The 20933-nt window shown below is 40.4% G+C and overlaps 1 protein-coding gene across 1 annotated transcript; it reads left to right on the forward strand.

The window, feature by feature from the left end:
- Positions 1-6691: 6691 nt before the first annotated feature.
- On the forward strand, positions 6692-16828 carry rgs5a (regulator of G protein signaling 5a). The gene is made up of 5 exons (XM_030372779.1): positions 6692-6848; positions 7838-7954; positions 8645-8706; positions 12842-13008; positions 14187-16828. Exons 1-5 carry the CDS (start codon positions 6805-6807, stop codon positions 14349-14351), a joined length of 555 nt encoding a protein of 184 aa, XP_030228639.1. The 5' UTR covers positions 6692-6804; the 3' UTR covers positions 14352-16828.
- The last annotated feature ends 4105 nt before the right edge of the window (positions 16829-20933 follow it).

The raw sequence follows: 20933 nt of genomic DNA on the forward strand, positions 1-20933 counted from the left end.
TAGCAACTCCGGTAAACAAACCCCGAGAAGCCCAATCCCTATGAGAGCTCCCCGCGCTACGGCCGTTCGGCGGTGCACAGAGCTTTTGGCCGTGATATTATACATACAAATATTATATTACGATACTATTAGAGCTCCGAGAGTCGCAAACGGCAACATTCACTTTCTCCTCCATGCTGCAGTTCACCCCGGACTGAACTGCAGTGAGTTTGACGGTTGAACGCTGATTGTCTGTTACGTTACACGTAACAGACAGCATGGAGGAAAAAGTGAATGTTGCCGTTTGCGACTCCCGGAGCTCTAATAGTATCGTAATATAATATTTGTATGTATAATATCACGGCCAAAAGCCCTGTGCACCGCCGAACGGCCGTAGCGCGGGGAGCTCTCATAGGGATTGGGCTTCTCGGGGTTTGTTTACCGGAGTTGCTATGTTTCCGGTCTTGTGTGTTCCAACGGTTTATTAGGTAGGCCTATCTAATAAATCTCTGTCTATTCAATACTTCATTCACTGCCTCTTCCGTGGTCATTACAATATTATGAATAGACTGCGTTGGGTTCTCCGACGTCTCTCCCTTTGTTGTTATACTTTAATGCACGAATTAACTAAAAGAGCCATCTTTGACTGTCTTAAAAAGTAGTAGTACTTTTCTAAGTTAAGACAGTCAAAGATGGCTCTTTTAGTTCATTTGTAACAACTGCAATTGGTCAAGGACTTTAGTTTACATTTATGTTTCTTAATAAATACATTTAAAATTAATTCTTAACTTTAGTTTTCATAAAATTATATTATATTAATTCGCCCGATTCGCGTCTCTACGTTGACGCGTGAACGCACAGTAAAACCGAAAAAAACGTGTCTTTGGCGATCCCGAGATCGCGTTGTCTGAAATCGTGATTTCGATCAGAAAACGATAAATCGTTCAGCCCTTGTTGTACTATCGTTGTGATGGGCAGGTATGGCGTCACATTAGTGCCATAATTCACTAATGTGATAAAAGATGCATTCGGGCGTATTACATTATTCCACACGCGTAGATATTAACTGCGAGCGCGCAAATGATCTCTGCGCGCGCAAAACAGCCTCTCGCGCGCGCAAATTACCTCAGCGCGCGCAAAACAGCCTCTCGCGCGCGCAAATTATCTCAGCGCGCGCAAAACCTCTCGCGAAAGATGTTTTTACGCTCTCGCTCGAATTTAATTTTGGCACTATGGGGGAGGGAACCAAAGCAGGGCGATACGTGAAACGGCCAAACGTGATTGGCCGTTTCTGAAGCGCGATATTTGATTGACAGCCCTCCTCACATTCAATTCTGAATTTTACAGTAAATGGCTGAACGTATTGTAACTCCAGATTCTATGAGTATAGGCGCAGCCTTTGAAGTGTCGGCCTCATTGTCCTTTAAATAGCTGAAGAAAAGCTGTTTATTGGGAGCAGAACGTCCGCCGGCGCCCGACTATATCTGCGAAATGCGGACGTCGTTGAGGCACGCCGCACGCGGACGTTATTGAGGCCCACGCTGTTGGTGGTCGGGGATTACACATTTTCAGTGCTACGGCTCACGCCTAGGGATAACCCAATATCGATAGCCTTAAAAGGCTGCCCCTATACTCATAGAATCTAGAGTTACAATAAGTAACTATCGTTTCAGCCATTAACTGTACAATTCAGAATTGAATGAGAGGAGAGCTGAGGAGGGCTGTCAATCAAATATCGCGCTTCAGAAACAGCCAATCATAGGAAAGCCCGCCCTGCCTTGGTTCCCTCCCCCATAGTGCCAAAATTAAATTTGAGCGAGAGCGTAAAAACATCTTTCGCGAGAGGTTTTGCGCGCGCTGAGGTAATTTGCGCGCGCGAGAGGCTGTTTTGCGCGCGCTGAGGTAATTTGCGCGCGCGAGAGGCTGTTTTGCGCGCGCAGAGATCATTTGCGCGCTCGCAGTTAATATCTACGCGTGTGGAATAATGTAATACGCCCGAATGCATCTTTTATCACATTAGTGAATTATGGCACTAATGTGACGCCATAGGCAGGGATTCATTCTGGATTTTCAATCGACCAAGCAAAGATCCATTTGCTGATCTCCTGGTATAACATGGAGGGAGTTTACAGCCTTTGTGGATCTGACACATCATGATTTCAATTGACTGTATTTTTTCTCACAAATAAAAAATGTATGGTTTTACATTTATAACTTTTGTTTAAACGTTTGATACATTTTTGTTGAATTTCTGTAAAGAATAAATGTCTGGGCTCATTGAGTCCAGTGGGTGGGTATTTTTTGTGGCAAACTAAATACACAACCTGCTTATGTAACCAGATCTATTGCATGGCTCTTTACAGAGTGCAGACATCCGTGTGTGTTTGTCTTGAAAAGACATTGCCAAGTTAATACACTGCTCTGTATTATATGTAACCTGAGTAATCAAGAGCCTAACAAATCAATGCCTTTCCATCAGCCATTGGCACTAAATCTTTTAGCTTGGCAGTGAAGATGCATAATGGTCGACCAGTGATGTCACCAAATACTTTTCTCAGATTGTTTGGCTTCGGAAAACGGTGACATTCATTTTTTGACTTCCTGGGTTCCCATCCTGAAATGTCGATCTCATGGGGTTTCTTGTTCTCAGAGTTTGTTTAAATTAAATGTTCCACAGAACAAACGATTTTGATTTGAATCACGTACAGTACTTTAAGCAACAGCCATTTTCCACTTCATATAATCTCAATAACAAGGATGGAATGTATTTAGTTAATGCATAAAGACATTGATGTTAGTTTTAGCTTTGAGGTACTTTCATTGCATATATCACTTGCTTGCTCTCATGCATTACGATTGCAATTACACCATGTTATTTCCTGTAAACTGCGATCGATATTCATCCATTGTATCCCCTAATTCAGCTGGCTAACGGCTTAAACAAAGTCATGATCCGTTATTACAAAGTTGATGAGACACAGCTGGGTTTAATTAAAAAGGAGTTCCATTGAGAATGGATCTATCCATGTTGTTTAGACTATGAATACAAACACTGCGACCCACAAGACAGACCCTTTGACCTAAAAATTTGTTTGGATGCAAATCATGGTGTTGTTTTTGTCTTGTTCCCTTAGTTCTGTGAAAGAAGGAAGCAAGCTGATTCTACCATATAAGTTACCCGTGTGATGAGACACCAGAGGAGTCACATTCTGTGTCATGATAACCAAGTGAGGATTTCCCCTTTATTATCTTGGGCTGTCTGCTCAAAGGCGAGTAAACACCACTGTCCTAATCAGCCATGTATGAGAATGGGGATATGACACCTAATCCACTACAAATTGGATATAATTTCACTCCTCACCACACACACTGGCTATAATTGGGGAGGAGTGAGACTATACCAGGGGACGATGAGGGGGACATGTTGGTACAAGAGCCTGGGTGGGACTATGGCCAGAACACCGCGGTTAGTAGTAGTGATGGATTCAATGATTATTTTCCTTGATTCAGTTTGCATCGGTCAGTTCGCCAAGAAGAATCGTTCAGAATCATTTGTTGGTTCGTTTGTTCAGTCGAGTTTCCGGTAGCGGTGAATCGAATCATGGAGTGCACGGTTCTCAGCTGAGTCAGTCAGACTCAGCTCCTCCCTCGTTCTCATTCTCAAACGATTTTGGAAGTCGGTCATCAATCAACATTACAACTTTTACCAAACGCTGCGGGATAGGGGGTGGAGTTGATTATTGGATGTTTAACATATCAGCAAGATAATAGACTTGATTTAGCAAGGATGGTGGGGGTCCTGGGTGGGGAACGAACCATGAAAGAACGAGACAGATTGACGAGACATTCAAATATTAGATTAATCTGGCAAGACACAGAAAGTACAAAGAAAGCATGCATTTACCATTTCACTGATATTGAATCGTATTAATCGTATTACGCTCGCTAACTAAGCCTCTTCCCTCTTCACCACTCACAGTCAGTGAATGAACAGCGAGTCAGCGACTAGTGGGTCTGGGAGGAGTCGAGTCTTGAGAACGAACGAGACGAACGAGGGAGAAGAATCAGTTCGGTCCGTTCTTGTTAAAGAACGGACCGAATCAGTTGGTCATTCCAACTGATTCGTTCGCAAACCTCCCATCACTAGTTAGTAGCCCTACTCTTGCGACAAGTGGCTTGGGATCTATTGTGACCACAGGGAGAAAGGACCTTGACTTAACGCCTCTTCCGAAAGACAGATGTCTCATAGTCACTATGAGTTTTCATTGCCTATTATAGTCAAAACAAAATATTTTCTTTTCAGCTACTTTATCAGTTGGGTCTTGTGTCCTCACCACAGCACTGAGACAGTGCTTGTTAGAGATGTTAATGACCTGAGGATAAACATGGATGACAAGAATCTCTCAATATTAATACTTAAACTACTGAAACTGAAGTGCTGCTTTTGATCATGACATTGTTATTAACAAAAGTGGGTTGGCCTTTCTGGTTTAGTTTCAGATAGGTTTAGAACATAATTTTCAGACAGAGACTATTTTGTCTCCATCGGTGTCCACTCCTCTGCTAACACTAGCATAACAAGGGGGATTCCTCAAGGCTCCATTCAGAGACTTGAGTTGTTCTGTCTCTATATGCTGCCACTGGGAAATGTCATCAAAGAACACAGGACTAGTTTTCATAGCTATGCCGATGATATACTATACTAATCATCTCTTTATCACTCAATAACATCAACACTATTGATAACTGGTCCAATGCATTGATCATATCAACCTGTGGATGTCAGATAATGTCCTGCAATTGAACAAAGATAACTTAACTTAATTATCTATTATACCAGAGAGAGATACTGTGCACTATCTTAAAATCCATGACACAAAACGCCAAGCCCCTAGCAAAAAAACTCGGTGTGCTTTTAGACCCTGATTTGAATTTTGAATCTCACATCAGTAATGTCACTAAAACAGCCTCCTATCACCTTAGAAATATTCCTAAAGTGCAACCGTTTCTCTCTCAGACGGATACTGAGAGACTTATGCATGCTTTTATTACTAACAGGCTTGATTACTGGAATGTTTTCCTATAGGTCTACCTAAGAAAGCTATAAATAAGCTACAGCTCGTTCAGAATGCAGCAGCACATGTACTGACCAAGACCAGAAGGAGAGCACCTAGCCTGTCCTATCCCTTCATTGGTTGCCCGTCAGTTCTAGAATATAATTTATAATTGGTGTTCAAAACACTCAATGGATTAGCGCCAGAATACTTTTCAGACATTCTTCTGATGTATGCTCCATCTAGATCCCTCAGGTCATCTGGCACTTGCCTTGTTGCCCGGGAGAGGATAGAGACCTATGGGGAGGCGACATTTAGTGTCTATGGTCCTCGCCTCTGGAGCTGAGGACATAACAATCTGTGAACAACTTTAAAAGAAACCTTCAACATACCTATTTAGCTCAGCATCCTCCTAAACCATTTTATTTATTTATTATTCTTTCTTTATTTGTCATAATTTTGGTAAGCACCTTGTATTGCAATTTTGCTAGAAAGGCGCTATATTAATGAGAATTGGATGATTCTACCTTTACATTTAGGTAGAATCATCCCACTAAATATCGCCCAAAACATACTGTAATTGTATCCTTGTTCTCATTCTTGTGGCATCCAGTTTGCTTATATAGTCCAACTCAATGTCATTAACATCATTCAAAAACTGTAAGCATTCTTGTCTTAGTGCCATGATTCTTTTTCTTCTGATGACAGATAATTGACCAGCCAGGGCTCTAGGTTTCACATTATCACAAATCAACAACAACAACAATAATAACAACGACATGGGAATACGAACCACCATTAAAGTTGACATTTAAAGTGAATATTTTTGCCATTCATTAAATACATATTAACTCTGAGGAGAATTGGACATGCCAAAGAAAGCCAAATGAGGGCCGATGGCGTTCTGCTCTCTGTTTCCTACATCTCCGCATTGGCTCATAAAATAACAATCCGTCTCGGCTCAACAAATAATCAGCACCTGTCAACTTGAGTGACAATCATGATTCTGTTGTTTGGTTGTGACCAATTTAAATAGAAGTGCAATGCCCTACCGTACCCTATCAGCCAGCACTGCCTTATATGGAGTTTAGGAAAGAGTTTACCCAGCATATGTTCAGAAGAAACAAATGTAAGGACTAAAGGTTAAATGCTTATTTGCATGGTGGGTGAGACATTTTTCTCTCTTGAAATCAAATTCAACTTTTATAGCACTCTCCCCACACCCAAACAAAAGAAAAGCATTGACATTTTTAACATTATTATATCAATAAGAAATAGCATAACGTGTAATTCCTCCCTTCACAAGAGATGTGTTACATCCTACAACTCATGATGTGATGTATCCATTTTAATGTTGGCGGACATTTATACACAGACAGTTTGTTTGCTGTGTGTTTGCCTACTTGATCAGTCTTGGAAGAGTATGACCTAATGTGAAACGATTAACCTGATGTCATAACATGTTGTTACAACAAGTGACTAATATGGTAGATATCGGAACACAGTGGCCCTGGTTCTGCCTTCCAGGGTCCTAGACAAAGCACTGCCCTCTACAGGCTAACCCAGGCCGGCTTGCCGTCTCCCCTGTGAAGTATGTCCTCATCTGATTGGCTAAGCCGTGGCCTCTCAGCCCAAAAGGGGGTCTGTATATAACTTCCATGAGTTGAAAGCACTCAGACAAGAAACAGCCACACTCAGAAACACTTGGAGTTGCTGAAATACTACGGTCTACTGGATTTTCACTGTTCAACTTTTGAAAGACTAATCAAGTATGTGTAAAGGATTAGCTGCTTTACCGCAGACCTGCCTTGTGAGGTGAGTGTCAGCAATGGTAGCTCATCACTTTAAATGATGACTTTAAAGACCGAATGAGTGGTACTTCACTTAGTTAGCATGTTTTTTTTTCTGGGATCTTATAAATAAACGTGATAAAATAATGAGGTTCAAAGAGAAAACAAGTCAAGCAATTTAAATCCCTTTTTGACGTAGCAGTTTTCAAGAAAAGTTACATAAAAATCTACAGATTATATATATATATAGATATATATATAGATATATATAGATATATATATAGATACATATTTTAGATATTTTCCAATTCTGTTTCTGAATAGAATCTTTTTTATGTAGATTTTGACTACATTGTTTAGGATAAATGTGATATCAGAGATAGGAAAGAAAAGGTTTAGAAAAGGTTTACACACAATTGATATCTGTTTTAGGCTGCTGCCGAGGATATAATTACCTGATCAACAACAACTAATTATTAAGATATACATCACGCTGGATCACATTGTGTCATATTTCACATGTATTCATTTCTCAAAAGACATCATGAAAAGCAGACATTAACGTAGCTCCTAAAAGGTCAGATATAAAACCATCGCTGGTCAAATGATTGTGGGGGTGAAATTCTCAATGGACAGTGGAATTGTCTTTCTTAAAGTAGCCACAAAACCAATCGCCACCTGGATGTGCAAATAGCAACAACTTAGACAAAAATCATGCCATGTAGATCAGAGTAGATCAAGAGTTGCAAAATATTGGATACCTTACTTTTTATGAATGTACATGTACAACATTTATAATATGGGCTTTTCCGATATACTTTTTTGTATCTGTTGCTGTTAAACGTCATCCAGATGCACCAGTGTCATAACAACCAACGTCAATAGATTCAGTAGGTTCAATAAAGAGAAAACCCTAATAGTGAGATCCTGAGCTGAGCTTGAGGCAAAACATTTAAAGACTGCGTCACGCAACAAGAATTATGATATCGGTTTCTGCTGCTCTCCGTCTTCCAGGGCCAAGGAGATCAAGTCTAAGTTGGGAGTGTTGCTGCAGAAGCCCGATCAGAATGCCATAGACCTGATCATCCCCTATCCGGAGAAAACCGAGAAGAAACCGGAGAAGCTGCAAAAGTAAGTGCCCACGGACAATGTCAAGGCAAAATCACAGGAGAGAGAGAGAGAGAGAGAGAGAGAGAGAGAGAGAGAGAGAGAGAGAGAGAGAGAGAGAGAGAGAGAGAGAGAGAGAGAGAGAGAGAGAGAGAGAGAGAGAGACTCAGCTGTACTGCCTAGGGAAAGGGAGACAAGAGAGTGAGCCAGTGAGAGAGAGACGGCGGAAGGAATAAACAGATATCTGCAACGACAAGTTACGTCTTAATCTTAACCAGACACTGTTGAATACTTAATTCAGATGGGTCAAAAACGTTACCCTATTCTGATATGTTCTCATCTCTACCTTTTAAAAGGTCCATATCAATAAGCTACAAATCGAACATCAACAGCCATGGACATATACAACCGTCAACCCGATTGTTACTTTACATCTCAGAAATGAATATGCCCAAAGCACTGCAGTAAACATTTAAATTTCAAAACAAGGATAATTTTGATGAATGTTACCGTGAGCGGAAATTTAATCATTGTTTGTAAGTGGGGTACATGCTGAATAAGCTACTCCAGGGGGTGCTGTTATTTAAATTAATGTCTGCAGTGGTAAGCTTCACTGTATCTTGCTATGGATGCTAACTATAGCCGGTAAAGATGTCCTTAATCAAGGCACACTGGGGTATATTGGTGTTCACGGTGGCTTTTGTTCACTTCCAGGCCGACTGCAGAAGAAATTGCTGAATGGCGGGAGTGCCTGGACCATGTGTTGACCAGCAATTGTGAGTCACACACACACACACACACACACACACACACACACACACACACACACACACACACACACACACACACACACACCAAAATTGACACTGGATTTAGATTGTAACCAAATGCCAGCAAGCCCTAAATAAATTGCAATCAAATAGTATTTGTTTGCACCACAAATACTGGTCTGTTTTTCAACCCAGGGAAAATAAATATTTTCCAGACGTTGATGGATAGCGAGGAAACCAACACAAATTTGATTAGGTACCATTACTGAGTTTAACTCTATCATGAAAACGAGAATTAAATTCTAGAAACTCTAGAAAACGATATACCCATACTGTAGACAGAAATATGAAAGCAAAATAAAATAAATGTACGCCTTCAGTTACAATGAACTTGATAGAATGTTTGAACTCACTTATATTTGAGGCTTCTTGATGATGCGTACAAATATACTTCTCCATGCCATGACAATCTTCATGACATTGTAGATTGAACTGTAAATATCCTATCCAAGCATATTGTTCATCTTTGTAGTTTTAGTCCTTGGGCTCTTTTGGAGCAAAACATTTCTCTGCATATATTGTACTGTATATTTCACAGCACATCCTTTTAGATGGAATATAGGAATGGAAAAATCCCAATAAAAAATAAAATAAAACATTTGACTTCACTTAAAGAGTAAAGTTTTGATTCATTACATCACGTTTGGCATCGGGGCTACAGTACGTACGTCAGCCTTTTTGGAAGAGCCTGCATCATCTCAACCATGAGGGCAGTTCGACGTGATGTATCGCTTTGGATTCCCACGTACTCACATCCTCTCAGCCATTGTGGAATTTACTAAGAGTTAATGTGCCGGGGTCAGGTAGCAGGGCTTCAGAGGGAATTTTTGTTTGGTTTTCCATCTTAAATGAAAGCTTGGCCACCTGACTAAATTCCAAATATTTGAGATATTTTTGATTTTTGATACATGCTTGAAGTTGTGCATAATTTTCCAACTGAATGTTTAAAGTATCTAACTGAAACACTTATACACGCCGCAGTATGTGGGGTGTGTTTACTTACAAGATCTAATAGCTGTAAAATGTAAGTGTTGATTTGTCTAACAAGTTAGGATTAGCTTGTGAAAACACTAAATGGAGATAGCAGTTCATCGTGTAAGGGATGAGGATTGATGATAGGTTGAGTAAATATTGGGCCCTGCCAGAAACGCAGAGCTACAACTGGGGCAAACAATTGTCCCTATTTGCCTGCAACGAAGCGATGACTGAATATCTTGTTTACACCTGGGACAAATAGATAATACGAGAGCACCAGAGCAACCGTGAACTATTCTTTTTCAAGGAGGTATGCATAAACTCACAAGAAGAACGAAATCAATAACATTTTCCAGATGTGAGTCAACATGCAATGTAATGTCATGGCTACTGGCAAATGAAATGTCTCCTTGTCAGAGTGAACATTTAAAATGGTCTGTCTAGCTTCCATGGAAAAAAGTTGTTCTGTATCCTTGCTATTATAACAACAACCGCAAAATGAGAAAGGGCAGGGTATCTCTCACGTACAACACACAGACACACAAACAAACACACACACACACACACACACACACACACACACACACACACACCCACACACACAATGGTGGCACAAAGATTGAAAGGAGACAGAGGGAGAGAGATAAGGTGAGACGTGAGACGTGTGTTTGCCATTAAGGGTTTTCCAAAGCAGTGTTGTATTAATGTTTCTGTTTGGAGGACCGTCTCCAGAGAGCAGTCTAGATTTGTTATGATGGTTATGGTGAGCAGCTATACACAACCACTGAGCAACACAACCTCGTGCAGTGTTTATTTATCTGCAGGAGCTTTAACATTAACATTTGTTCTTCACCTGTCAGTGATTTATCTGGGATTAACCACTTTTTGATGGCAACAAAGTTTGGTAACACTTTACAATAAGGGTAAATGTATTTACCATTAACTAACATTAGTTACTGCAGTTAATAAACAGTTAACGAATGTGTCAGCTAATAATAAACTAATGGTGTTCATGGTTAATAACGGTGATCATGTTACCTAAGTTATTAATTTATACATTATTATAGGGTTAGAGTTAACCCTACTATAACGCTTGCCCGTATGCTCATAATAATGGTTATTACTTCATTAACTAATGTTAATTAATGGTTCATTAATGTACCCTTATGTAAAATGTTACCCATCGTAATATAGTTACAAGCAATATTAAAAGAGAGGGAGGGGCCAGAGTTTACCAGGATCAGATGTCTTCCAATTTCAATGATTTAAGAGCATATGTTAAGAATCAAAATGTTAAAATAAATAATTACCAAAAATATAAATAGGCTATAATGCTGTAGTAAGCCTGAACAAACAAACACCCAGCCTCTTTAAGAGTTCATTCGGAACTAAATGTTTTGGTGCTCATTAGCTCAACTATTCCTGGTGTTGGAAGATGAGGTTGGGTAGCTTGCCATCAGGTTGTATCCCAGCAACAAGACAATCACACGGGCAAACAGACACCTTGTTCAGGTTGACTATAACTACAGGAAAACGGGACACATTGTGAACTTGATATAAACACAATGACCTACGAGCCAATTAACGTGACATGTTTTTCCTAAGACATTAGGACATTGCGTCTCACATTTTTGATACCAAGGAATGAGCTGGCAGCGTTCTGAAAGGGACAGGCACTGTCAACCGGAAAAGATATTCACAGAGCATTTCACTCACTAAAAGCTGATCGATAAACAGATGGTACTTTAAATAGGACCTACAGCACCTTAGACCAACCACGATGAAGGGCTTCATGAATATTGAATGATGTCTATACCACTCTTGCAAGCCAAGTTCACCATCTGCATTGAGTTATACATAGCCAGCCGATTCTCCGGTCTATGCAATAAATTGATGTCCGCCAAATAATTTCCCACGTAGAAATAATAATTTTTCAGAATATAGGCTGTGCCTCATATGGTATCCGAGCCAGCCGGAACCATCGCCTTCCGTTAATATAGCTTCTTAGATGTGTGCTAAAACAAATCGGCTATGCTTAGTCTTCAGTAAAGTAACTATACAGCAAAGCTGGTTCATTAAATGTATCATATCCTCTTGATCAACATTGTAATTGTGCTGTTACCGACATCTAAATGCCTGCCAAGTGTGACGTCTCTTGCACAAACCATCTCATGGGAAACTGGCCGAAGGCAGGAAACAGAAATAAAAAATTCAAACACTACTGCAGAACAAAAAATACTACTACATTCATATTTTCGTCTTTTTGCTGCTGAGAGACATTTTGAACCGGGTTATAGAGCTGCTTAGATTGTAGATACAATCTTGAAGTAATAGTTGAGGGCTTGTCTTTGGCAGAATAGTTTTTTTTTTAAAACAATAGATATTGTGTTCTCTTAGAAATGCCTACACAATAACATTAGCTTATGAAATGAGTATGTGAGTTCTCCTGGCTTTAGAATAAACACTAGGCTTTTAGTCCATTGCAGTTACTCTCATTCTTGCAAAACATCATTCTGGATCTCCTTGTTTGGTGTGTGGGACTTGGTGTGTGGTTAGGCACCCAAACAAAGGGAAGTATTCTGGTTGGTATTGTTCCAGTGCTGACCTCTATACCGTACTTTTCCTGTGGATTTTTGCTGCGGTTATTGAGTATTATGAAATCTGAATACCTTCTGAGTCAGCACCATGCCAGTCGATCAAATGTAATATTCATCCAATGTGGTTAATAGTTTATTTACTTAAATGATTGGTGCGTGGTTAGGTTCCCAATTTCCACTGAAACAGAGCTGGAGCAAGAGGAAAACAACAAACTATGAATGTTTGTCTCTTAATGGTAGAAGCCCATGTAGTCTCTTATGTTTCTGCTTGTTTGTTCTCTCCATTCTATTCTCTCCATCGTTTTCATTTTGTATTGCTCCCCTACTGTCTGTCTGTCTCCCTCCTCGTCATTCTCTGCATGTCTCTCTGCATGTCTTTCTGCCTCTTTCCCCTGCTGTCTATCTTCCCCTCTTTCTTTTCCCTCTCCTCTTGTCTTTCTGGGTCACTCTCCTCCTCTCTCCGCCTGTCTCTGTCTCTCACTGTTGCTGTCCTTCTATCTCTCTCTCAGATGGTGTGCATGCCTTCCGTACCTTCCTGCAGTCTGAGTTCAGTGAGGAGAACATTGAGTTCTGGGTGGCGTGTGAGGACTTCAAGAAGACCAAGAACCCAGTCAAGATGGCCGCCAAGGCCAAGAAGATCTACGAGGATTTCATCCAGGCTGAGGGACCAAGAGAGGTCAGAACAGAGGACTTCTATTCCTCGAGCGAATGTAAACCTATCATAACGATAATAATAAACAAGAAGGGCCGCTGAAAGTATTGTATACACATACACATTTGCAGCAACAAATCAACAAAATGGGGAAACGTTTAGCGATGTTTCTTTTTCAGGATCTGGTCATAACCTACTCGTTTTAATGTTCTACAAAGGATGTCAGAGATAAAAGCCCATTAAAACATAAGCACTCACAGATACACACACACACACACAGACACACAGACACACACACACACACACACACACACACACACACACACACACACACACACACACACACACACACACACACACACAGACACACACATTTAAGACATGCATAACCATAACCACACATAAACAAATTTTGACCAGAGCATGGATTTATAGCCATTTTAAAAAACGGTTTTACAGAGTGGATGATAAACTGTCGCCAGGAAATTTCGTCAAGTAGAGCACTTTAAGAGCACATGCCAACTTGTAGAGCAGTTATGGTCTCAACTTTTCTTTTTTGAGAAAATCACTTGATTATGGTGGTGATGACCAGCCTGGACACCCACCTGATCACATGACCTCACATTCTGTTTCGCTGCACAGATCAGTCTGGACCTCTAGCCGCCCACACCGATTTCCTGAAATTACAATGGAATCGGGCAAATAAGGGACGGGGCCTAGTTGATGATGTAAAATACAGGCCGCTGCTGGCAAAAGAGTAATGACGTCGCTCCCAAAACAACAACCACGAGCCTTTGTTGTTGGGTAAACACAGTAGGGGTTTACCCAACAACATCAGTTGGGTAAACACAGCCATAAGTGCAGTTATTGCAGAAATAGAATCAATAACAACTATTAAACAAGAACAAGAGGAGGCACTAGCTCCGTTTCTCCGGAAAAAATACATTTACGTGTTCTTCCGCCTGGATTTGGCATTGCGCATGTTTTGTTATGCTGATTGGCTGAAGGAGATGTTTGTCAAGGTAAGAACTCCCGCCTCGATGTTGGCGACCAGAGGTCCAGACTGATCCATGTAGCAAATCAGAATGCGATGTCACGTGATCATGATAGTCTCCAGGCTAGGTGTTTATCACATAATCACAGTATCCAATTAAATTATATTTCCATTCCCCTTCACTCTACATACACACAACAACTCACAGGTCAACATTGACCATGTCACCAAGGACGTAACCCTGAGAAACCTGGTGGACCTCTCCCCGGCGACCTTTGACCTGGCCCAAAAGAGGATCTTTGCCCTGATGGAGAAGGACTCCTTCGGGCGCTTCCTGCGGTCCGAGCAGTACCAGGAGATCCTGGTCAACTAAAGCCTATCCATCTCGGTGGAAGGAGTATTAAATTCACTATTAAGCTTGGATTTGGTTTTAAAGGTAAAAGCTGATTAAAGCCCTGATTAACATTAAGATGTTATACAGTCATTTTGGTTGGATGGATAATGCATGGGCTTTGAACATCCCCCCCTTCCCCCACCCTAGAATCGTTCTGAAATGGTCTTCATCTGTATGGGTATCATTTTGTTTTATTACAAGGAAAAACACAAGGAGGAAAATTCCACCACAATTTGGCCTTCGGAAAAATGAATCTGTAGAGTGTCTACAGATTCAACATGTAGATAAGAAAAAAAAGGTTTTATTGAAAGCAGTTAATCAAGATTACATTCCTTAACATGAAGAAAAAGTTCTCTCTCTCTATTTGTCATTGTAATGGCCTTGATAGTTTAAATAATATGTTGAAAACGACAACACTAACACTTTATGTTTACCACATGACATGACATTTAAGCTTAACTAGGACTAGGCACACAGTGATGAGGAAAACAAGATAGAATACACAAATGCTGTGGTAAGACCTAAACATCATCCAAAAACTAAGCATTTGGCAAAGGTCTTTGGGCCTTTTCTCTGGTATTTCCAGAGCAATTCACTGTCAAATCAATCCACAGTGAATATGTGCATTGACCCGCTTCCAGTAATATTTCAACATTTGATTTATTCATCAAAGCTAGGTTAGGTCTCTCTCACAGGCACACACACACACACACACACACACACACACACACACACACACGCACACACGCACACACACACACACACACACACACACACACACACACACACACACACACACAGACACACACACACACACACACACACACACACACACACACGCACACACACACACCCACAAACACACAGAAAGACATGACCAACAAAAACATGAGGTTGAGTCAGTACGTTGTGTTGTGTGGAACCAAGAGGCTTTGGGTTCCAGAGAACTTCCCAGGTCATGGGAATGGGCAGTTGGTCATCATCTTGATGGTTAGGCACCTTGGTTACCAGCGGGGAGGGGAGTCTTACAGTATTTTGCAAGTTGCTAACAAGTGGGTGGAGAGTGAGTGCTAAGAAAAGCTTTCACATATACAACCAAAGTTCGTTTCCCCTTTAAATAGTATATCTTCGTCTCGTTATAGATATCCTGGTAAGGTTTCAGACTATTCTTTCTCATAAAAGCAATAAAACTGCCATGGTTCCTAACTTAATACCAATAGATCCTATGTCTTCCGAGCCCCGTTTGAAAGAAAAAAACGTAGTCTCTTTTCTTTAAATCTATAAGTCTTCATATAGGTTTAAACAGCATGGATAATTAACTTAACTTATATTATTATAAAGAAAACACGTTTATTTTCGCAAATAGCACCATTTGTTATTATATATGACAACCGCATTCATTATCATCATAGATCTGATTTATCATCCAGGAGAACACAATCTTATAATCACAAGTAATAACCTTTCAAGCACTGCTTATCACCAAGAACCAAGAAACAATGGCTCTATAGAGATGTTCCTGTGTGGTTAGATTAATAACACAATTTTAATGATATAATTTGAGTGTAATCATAAAATCTCTGCATGTTTCAATTAGATTTATCACAAGGGCACCCAGTCCATGCTATCATACCCCAATACAAGTGTATCAACATTTCTAAGTGACCTAAACAGACCTAAAAAAACCCCTGCATTTTATCATTTTAATATTAAAGGGATACTTCACCCATTTAGAACCGGCGTTCTATCATTATAAAATCGCTATTGTAATATAAATAAATATATAAATAAATATCAGTCTAAACCAGTCTCCCCTTGACCCATTTTTTCGCATCTAATTTTCTCCCGAAATGACGTCAAATGACGCGTTTGACGTCATTTCGGGAGAAACCTCTTGTCCCGCTAGAAGGGCCGAGGACTACAAAACACTTTTGGTGGAAAAATGTTCAACCAATAAGGAATAAGAGGGGGCGGGAGCTCGCGTACTGAGGGGGAATGAGCGGGACGGGAGACCGGCAGCGAGCGCAATGCACTGTGGTAGTTGGAGGTTTTCTTAATTTGAGCCAGAGAGACCATGAAAACACTCTTTCTGCCTTTTTTCAGGCTAGGATGAACCGATTTCAATTTTTTTTTCACATTTATAATACATTGAATTATTTAATTCATAAAACCTTCATATTCCCACCGGTGAAGTATCTCTTTAAGTGTGGAAACAGTGATGCATAAAAAGGAACCATCTGAATGTGAACAGTGTAAGAGTATTTCAAGTTAATTTAAATGGAATTTGGAAATTGAAGAGTTCAGGATTTGACAGGACACTGATTGACCAGTCTAGTGTCCTATCTTGAGAATACTTTTTTAAGATGAATTCATTTTCCATGCTGGGAATGATCATAATATAGACTCTACCTGTACGTATTGAAGTAAAATACATAAAAAATTACCAAAAATGCAAACAACTTTTTGTATTTATTGCGACCTGTACATATAGCTACCTAATCAAGTGTGTGTGCGTGTGTGTGTGTGTTTTGGTGTTCCTCAAAAAACGTGTCATATTTTGGCAACATACACAACAGCAACATTTCACTCTGGACGTCGCTCGGTGTTTCCTTCATGGCTAGAGCGATACAAATAATCACAGTCGGGCTCATATTCCTTATGATTCATATTCAACTTGATTTTCCCCACTGTTTAATACCTAAGGATAATAGAAAGGGAAGAAGGACTAGACTATATATATTGTATTGCGATAATGTTACGTGTTATGCAACAACAGCAGTTGAGTGAAATATGTTCTAATGCAATTATTTAGAATTGTAAGTGTGCATGCACAATTTTGTTTCAATAACAAGTAAATAAAGGAATATTATTTACTGTGCATGGACAAATGTTAGGGATGCTCCCAATTTGCCCCTCCAATAATAATGAGAGGACTCAATTAATCGTAATCAATAACTGATTATAATACTTCATAATCCCCTCCAGGAAGAGGGCTATTCGTCTCCATTATGTATATATATATATATATATATATATATATATATATATATATATACATATCCCCTTGGGATAACCATGTTCATCAAGTAGTATTTTACACAGATATTTAGAATATGAAGGTTTTTTACATGGCAGTGACAAGGGGATACCAACCAAAAAATGATTCACATTGAAAGTGTCTTTATTTTCTTACATGCCCAACTGTAACAACATACTAAACCAAAACATTTGCGGTGCAAATATGTAAACAACGTTTTTAAAGGTTAAAGGGGATTGTAAAAAAGTAAGTAAATAAACGGAAACAGATGTGGATGTGGAAACGTCTGCCAACACAAACACAGGTCACGGCCCAGTGCACACATGTATCAACTCCTACCACGGCGCTTAGGAGGGGAAGGGTCAACCCCCCGAACGTGGGCTTGAAAATAAATAAAACAGAAATAAAGATAAATATATTACTTTTACTCGCTGTGGGCTACATGGTTCCTACACGGTTCCTAAACGCGCCAATGACGCAATGACCCATGGAGAACACAGAATCAGCTGCGCTCCCAAGAGACTATAATTAGACTTTGTTGATAGTAGCGAGAGACAGAGTCCCACAGAAGTTTGGTAGAAACAGGCAGTGCTTACTGGCTTCCACCGACATCTAGAAGACTCCTTTTGTGAGGTATAGTGAAAAAGAAGCGGGTAGGGGTCAGTCGGCTCGGTCAAGTTGCTACAGTTAGGCTGTGTACACTGGGGGATGATGTTAATTAATTGACTCTATTACCTTATTAGAACCCACAATATTAGAGCTAACGTTAGTAGGCCTACCTCATTGGACCACCCATTCATAGTGCTAACACAAGTTCTGACTAGGTTCTGCTTCAACACATAGAGTGGTCGAGACAACCCATATAAAGTTTTATCGGTCTGACTAATCGGAGATAAGTGACTTATCGGAGATAAGTCAGACCCTGTATGCGTGGCTTCTTTACCATTCCACCAACACCATTTATTTTACTGGATTCGGCAGATGCTTCACTTCCAGAGCACATGTCCGTTTACCGAACTGTCTTCAAGTCATGCCTAGCCCTGAAACATCAATACCTGAGGCATCAAAATCACGCTTCATCTGAGATCGAACCAAGTTCCTTTGGTGTCGAACACCTTTACCACTGAATTATAACCACTTATTACTCCCTGGCATGCAAGAGAGTCAAACGTTAACTAAATGACACAACAACTATCACTGCTACTGCTGCTGCTATTATTCTGCCAGTAATGGCTTGCAAAGCCCTTTCAAGTTAACATGCACTATGGGCATGTAATGATACAAGTCCAAACTCAACTGCGATAAGGACCGTGGCACATGGGGAGCTAGCTCACTGTATTCGACATTGTTCTTTTTTCTCTCTATCCTTGCCTCTGCTGGGAAGGGCTTTTCTTCCATGAAAGATAAGGTGCACTGGATAAGAGGAAGTACAAAAGGGAAGCGAACTGCAAGAGGGACATTTATTATTGTATTGGTATCAGCGCTTCGTTGGGGGTTATTTTATTGTTTATCTGTAATAAATTGATAAATCAGCACGAGACATTATCAAGGGTGTGTTCGGTGAACTTATCGACGCATATGAACTGATGATACATCACTGCAGGTTGGTTACGATTCTTTGCGCTTGCATACGTGACCATGATAAGGCATGATAAAGAAACAATGATGATCAATAAAAAGTCAGGAATTTAAGTACAACGGCTGTCCCGTTAGTCAAACAATATTTTCCAATAAGATTTATTCAATTTATGCCACAATTACAATTACAATTTATATTATGAAATTTATTCTGCTGCGCTTTGAGCAGATTGTTTTTGTTTATTCCAGGAAACATTTGGTTGAGTTCTATTTGATCGTTGACTGAGAATATGAAAAACAACTTTTTAACAATGCTGTGGTAATAACAAGTAAATGAATGTTGTCCTTTTATCTGGAATATCCAGAGGATGGATGGAAGGAGGAAGAAGGATCCGGAGACATAACAGACCATTCCTGCTGTGCCTGGCTATTCAACACTCACACAAACACACACACGTAAACGCAAACACACACACAAGCACACACACACACACACACACACACACACATACAAAAGATAAGCATCCCTTCAGCTCTGAAAATGTGTGTGAGTGAGGGAGTGAAAAGAAGAGAAAAATATATATACATTGCAAGAAAGAAAGAAAGCAAAAGAGCCGGCTGGGGGGCGGGGAGTAGCTACGTGCTGGCTTGGACGTGGGTCAGAGACTGGAAGTCGCTCATGATCCCCATCCACACACACACACACACACACACACACACACACACACACACACACACACACACACACACACACACACACACACACACACGCACGCACGCACGCACGCACGCACACACACACACACACACACACGCACACACACACACACACACACACACACACACACACACACACACACACACACAGAACAGCTCAGCTATTCTATATTTGATCTCAAATGCATTCAAACTTGATCACATGCGGTATCTGTTAAACTCTTCACCTTATTTATTTACAAACATTTGAATTATTATTTTAAATGGTGTGCTTGTTTACATTGTTTACTCCATTTAGACTCTCTTCATATCCCTTCACTTGATTTAAGCCATTTAACATTTCTCTACGTCTTAAACGTGGCTTTAGGAAAACATATTTTCAACCACACTTTGCACTACAGCACTCACCGCATTTTCTGCAGGAAATGCATTTTCTAGTTTACAATGCTGTGCTATAATAAACAATAAATAAATGTTGTTTTTGTATCTGGAATATCCAGGGAAAGAAAGATCTGGAAACATGACAGACCGTTCCTGCTGTGCCTATTGCCATTCAACACGCACACAAACAAACACGCACAAAAACACACACACAAAATAATCTCTTCAGCTCTGACAATGTGTGTGACGGAGTGACTGAATAGAAGAGAAAGAAAATGTACATTGCATGAAAAAAAGAAAGCAAGAGAGCTGGCTGGGGGGGGGGGGGGGGTAGTAGCTACGTGCTGGTTTGCACGTGGTCTCCTAGTGACCAGAGACTGGAAGTCGCTAATGATCCCCCTCCTCACACACACACACACACACACACACACACACACACACACACACACACACACACACACACACACACACACACACACACACACACACACACACACACACACACACACAAGCTATAGGGGATGGACGAATACACGGACACACCCATGAAAGCCCAGAGGCTTCAGAGACCAGACGGCCATGCTAAATGTGTTACCCACAACCCCCCCCCCACCCCCACCCCCCTTTGCTGGATGTGAGGACCATGACACCTGGCAGAATATGTGCCTGGACCTGGACAGAGACGCACCATAATTGAATCAAAACAATAACAGCACAAACGATGAAACACTGAAATATCTGTTTGAATAGACATAATACACAATTTCAACTGGTATCCATTGGCTAAAAGCTACATATTCAACTTACACAATTAACAACATCATAGTTCCCGAATGTTACTATTGAAA

Source organism: Gadus morhua, chromosome 12 (genome assembly GCF_902167405.1).
Source record: "Gadus morhua chromosome 12, gadMor3.0, whole genome shotgun sequence".
NCBI lineage: Eukaryota > Metazoa > Chordata > Actinopteri > Gadiformes > Gadidae > Gadus > Gadus morhua.

Excerpts from the sequence above, each read along its gene's own strand:
- rgs5a (XM_030372779.1), top strand. The coding sequence starts at position 6,805 with ATGTGTAAAGGATTAGCTGCTTTACCGCAGACCTGCCTTGTGAG. Across the intron at positions 7,955-8,644 it reads AAACCGGAGAAGCTGCAAAA|GCCGACTGCAGAAGAAATTG; the intron begins GTAAGTGCCCAC and ends GTTCACTTCCAG. Across the intron at positions 8,707-12,841 it reads CCATGTGTTGACCAGCAATT|ATGGTGTGCATGCCTTCCGT; the intron begins GTGAGTCACACA and ends TCTCTCTCTCAG.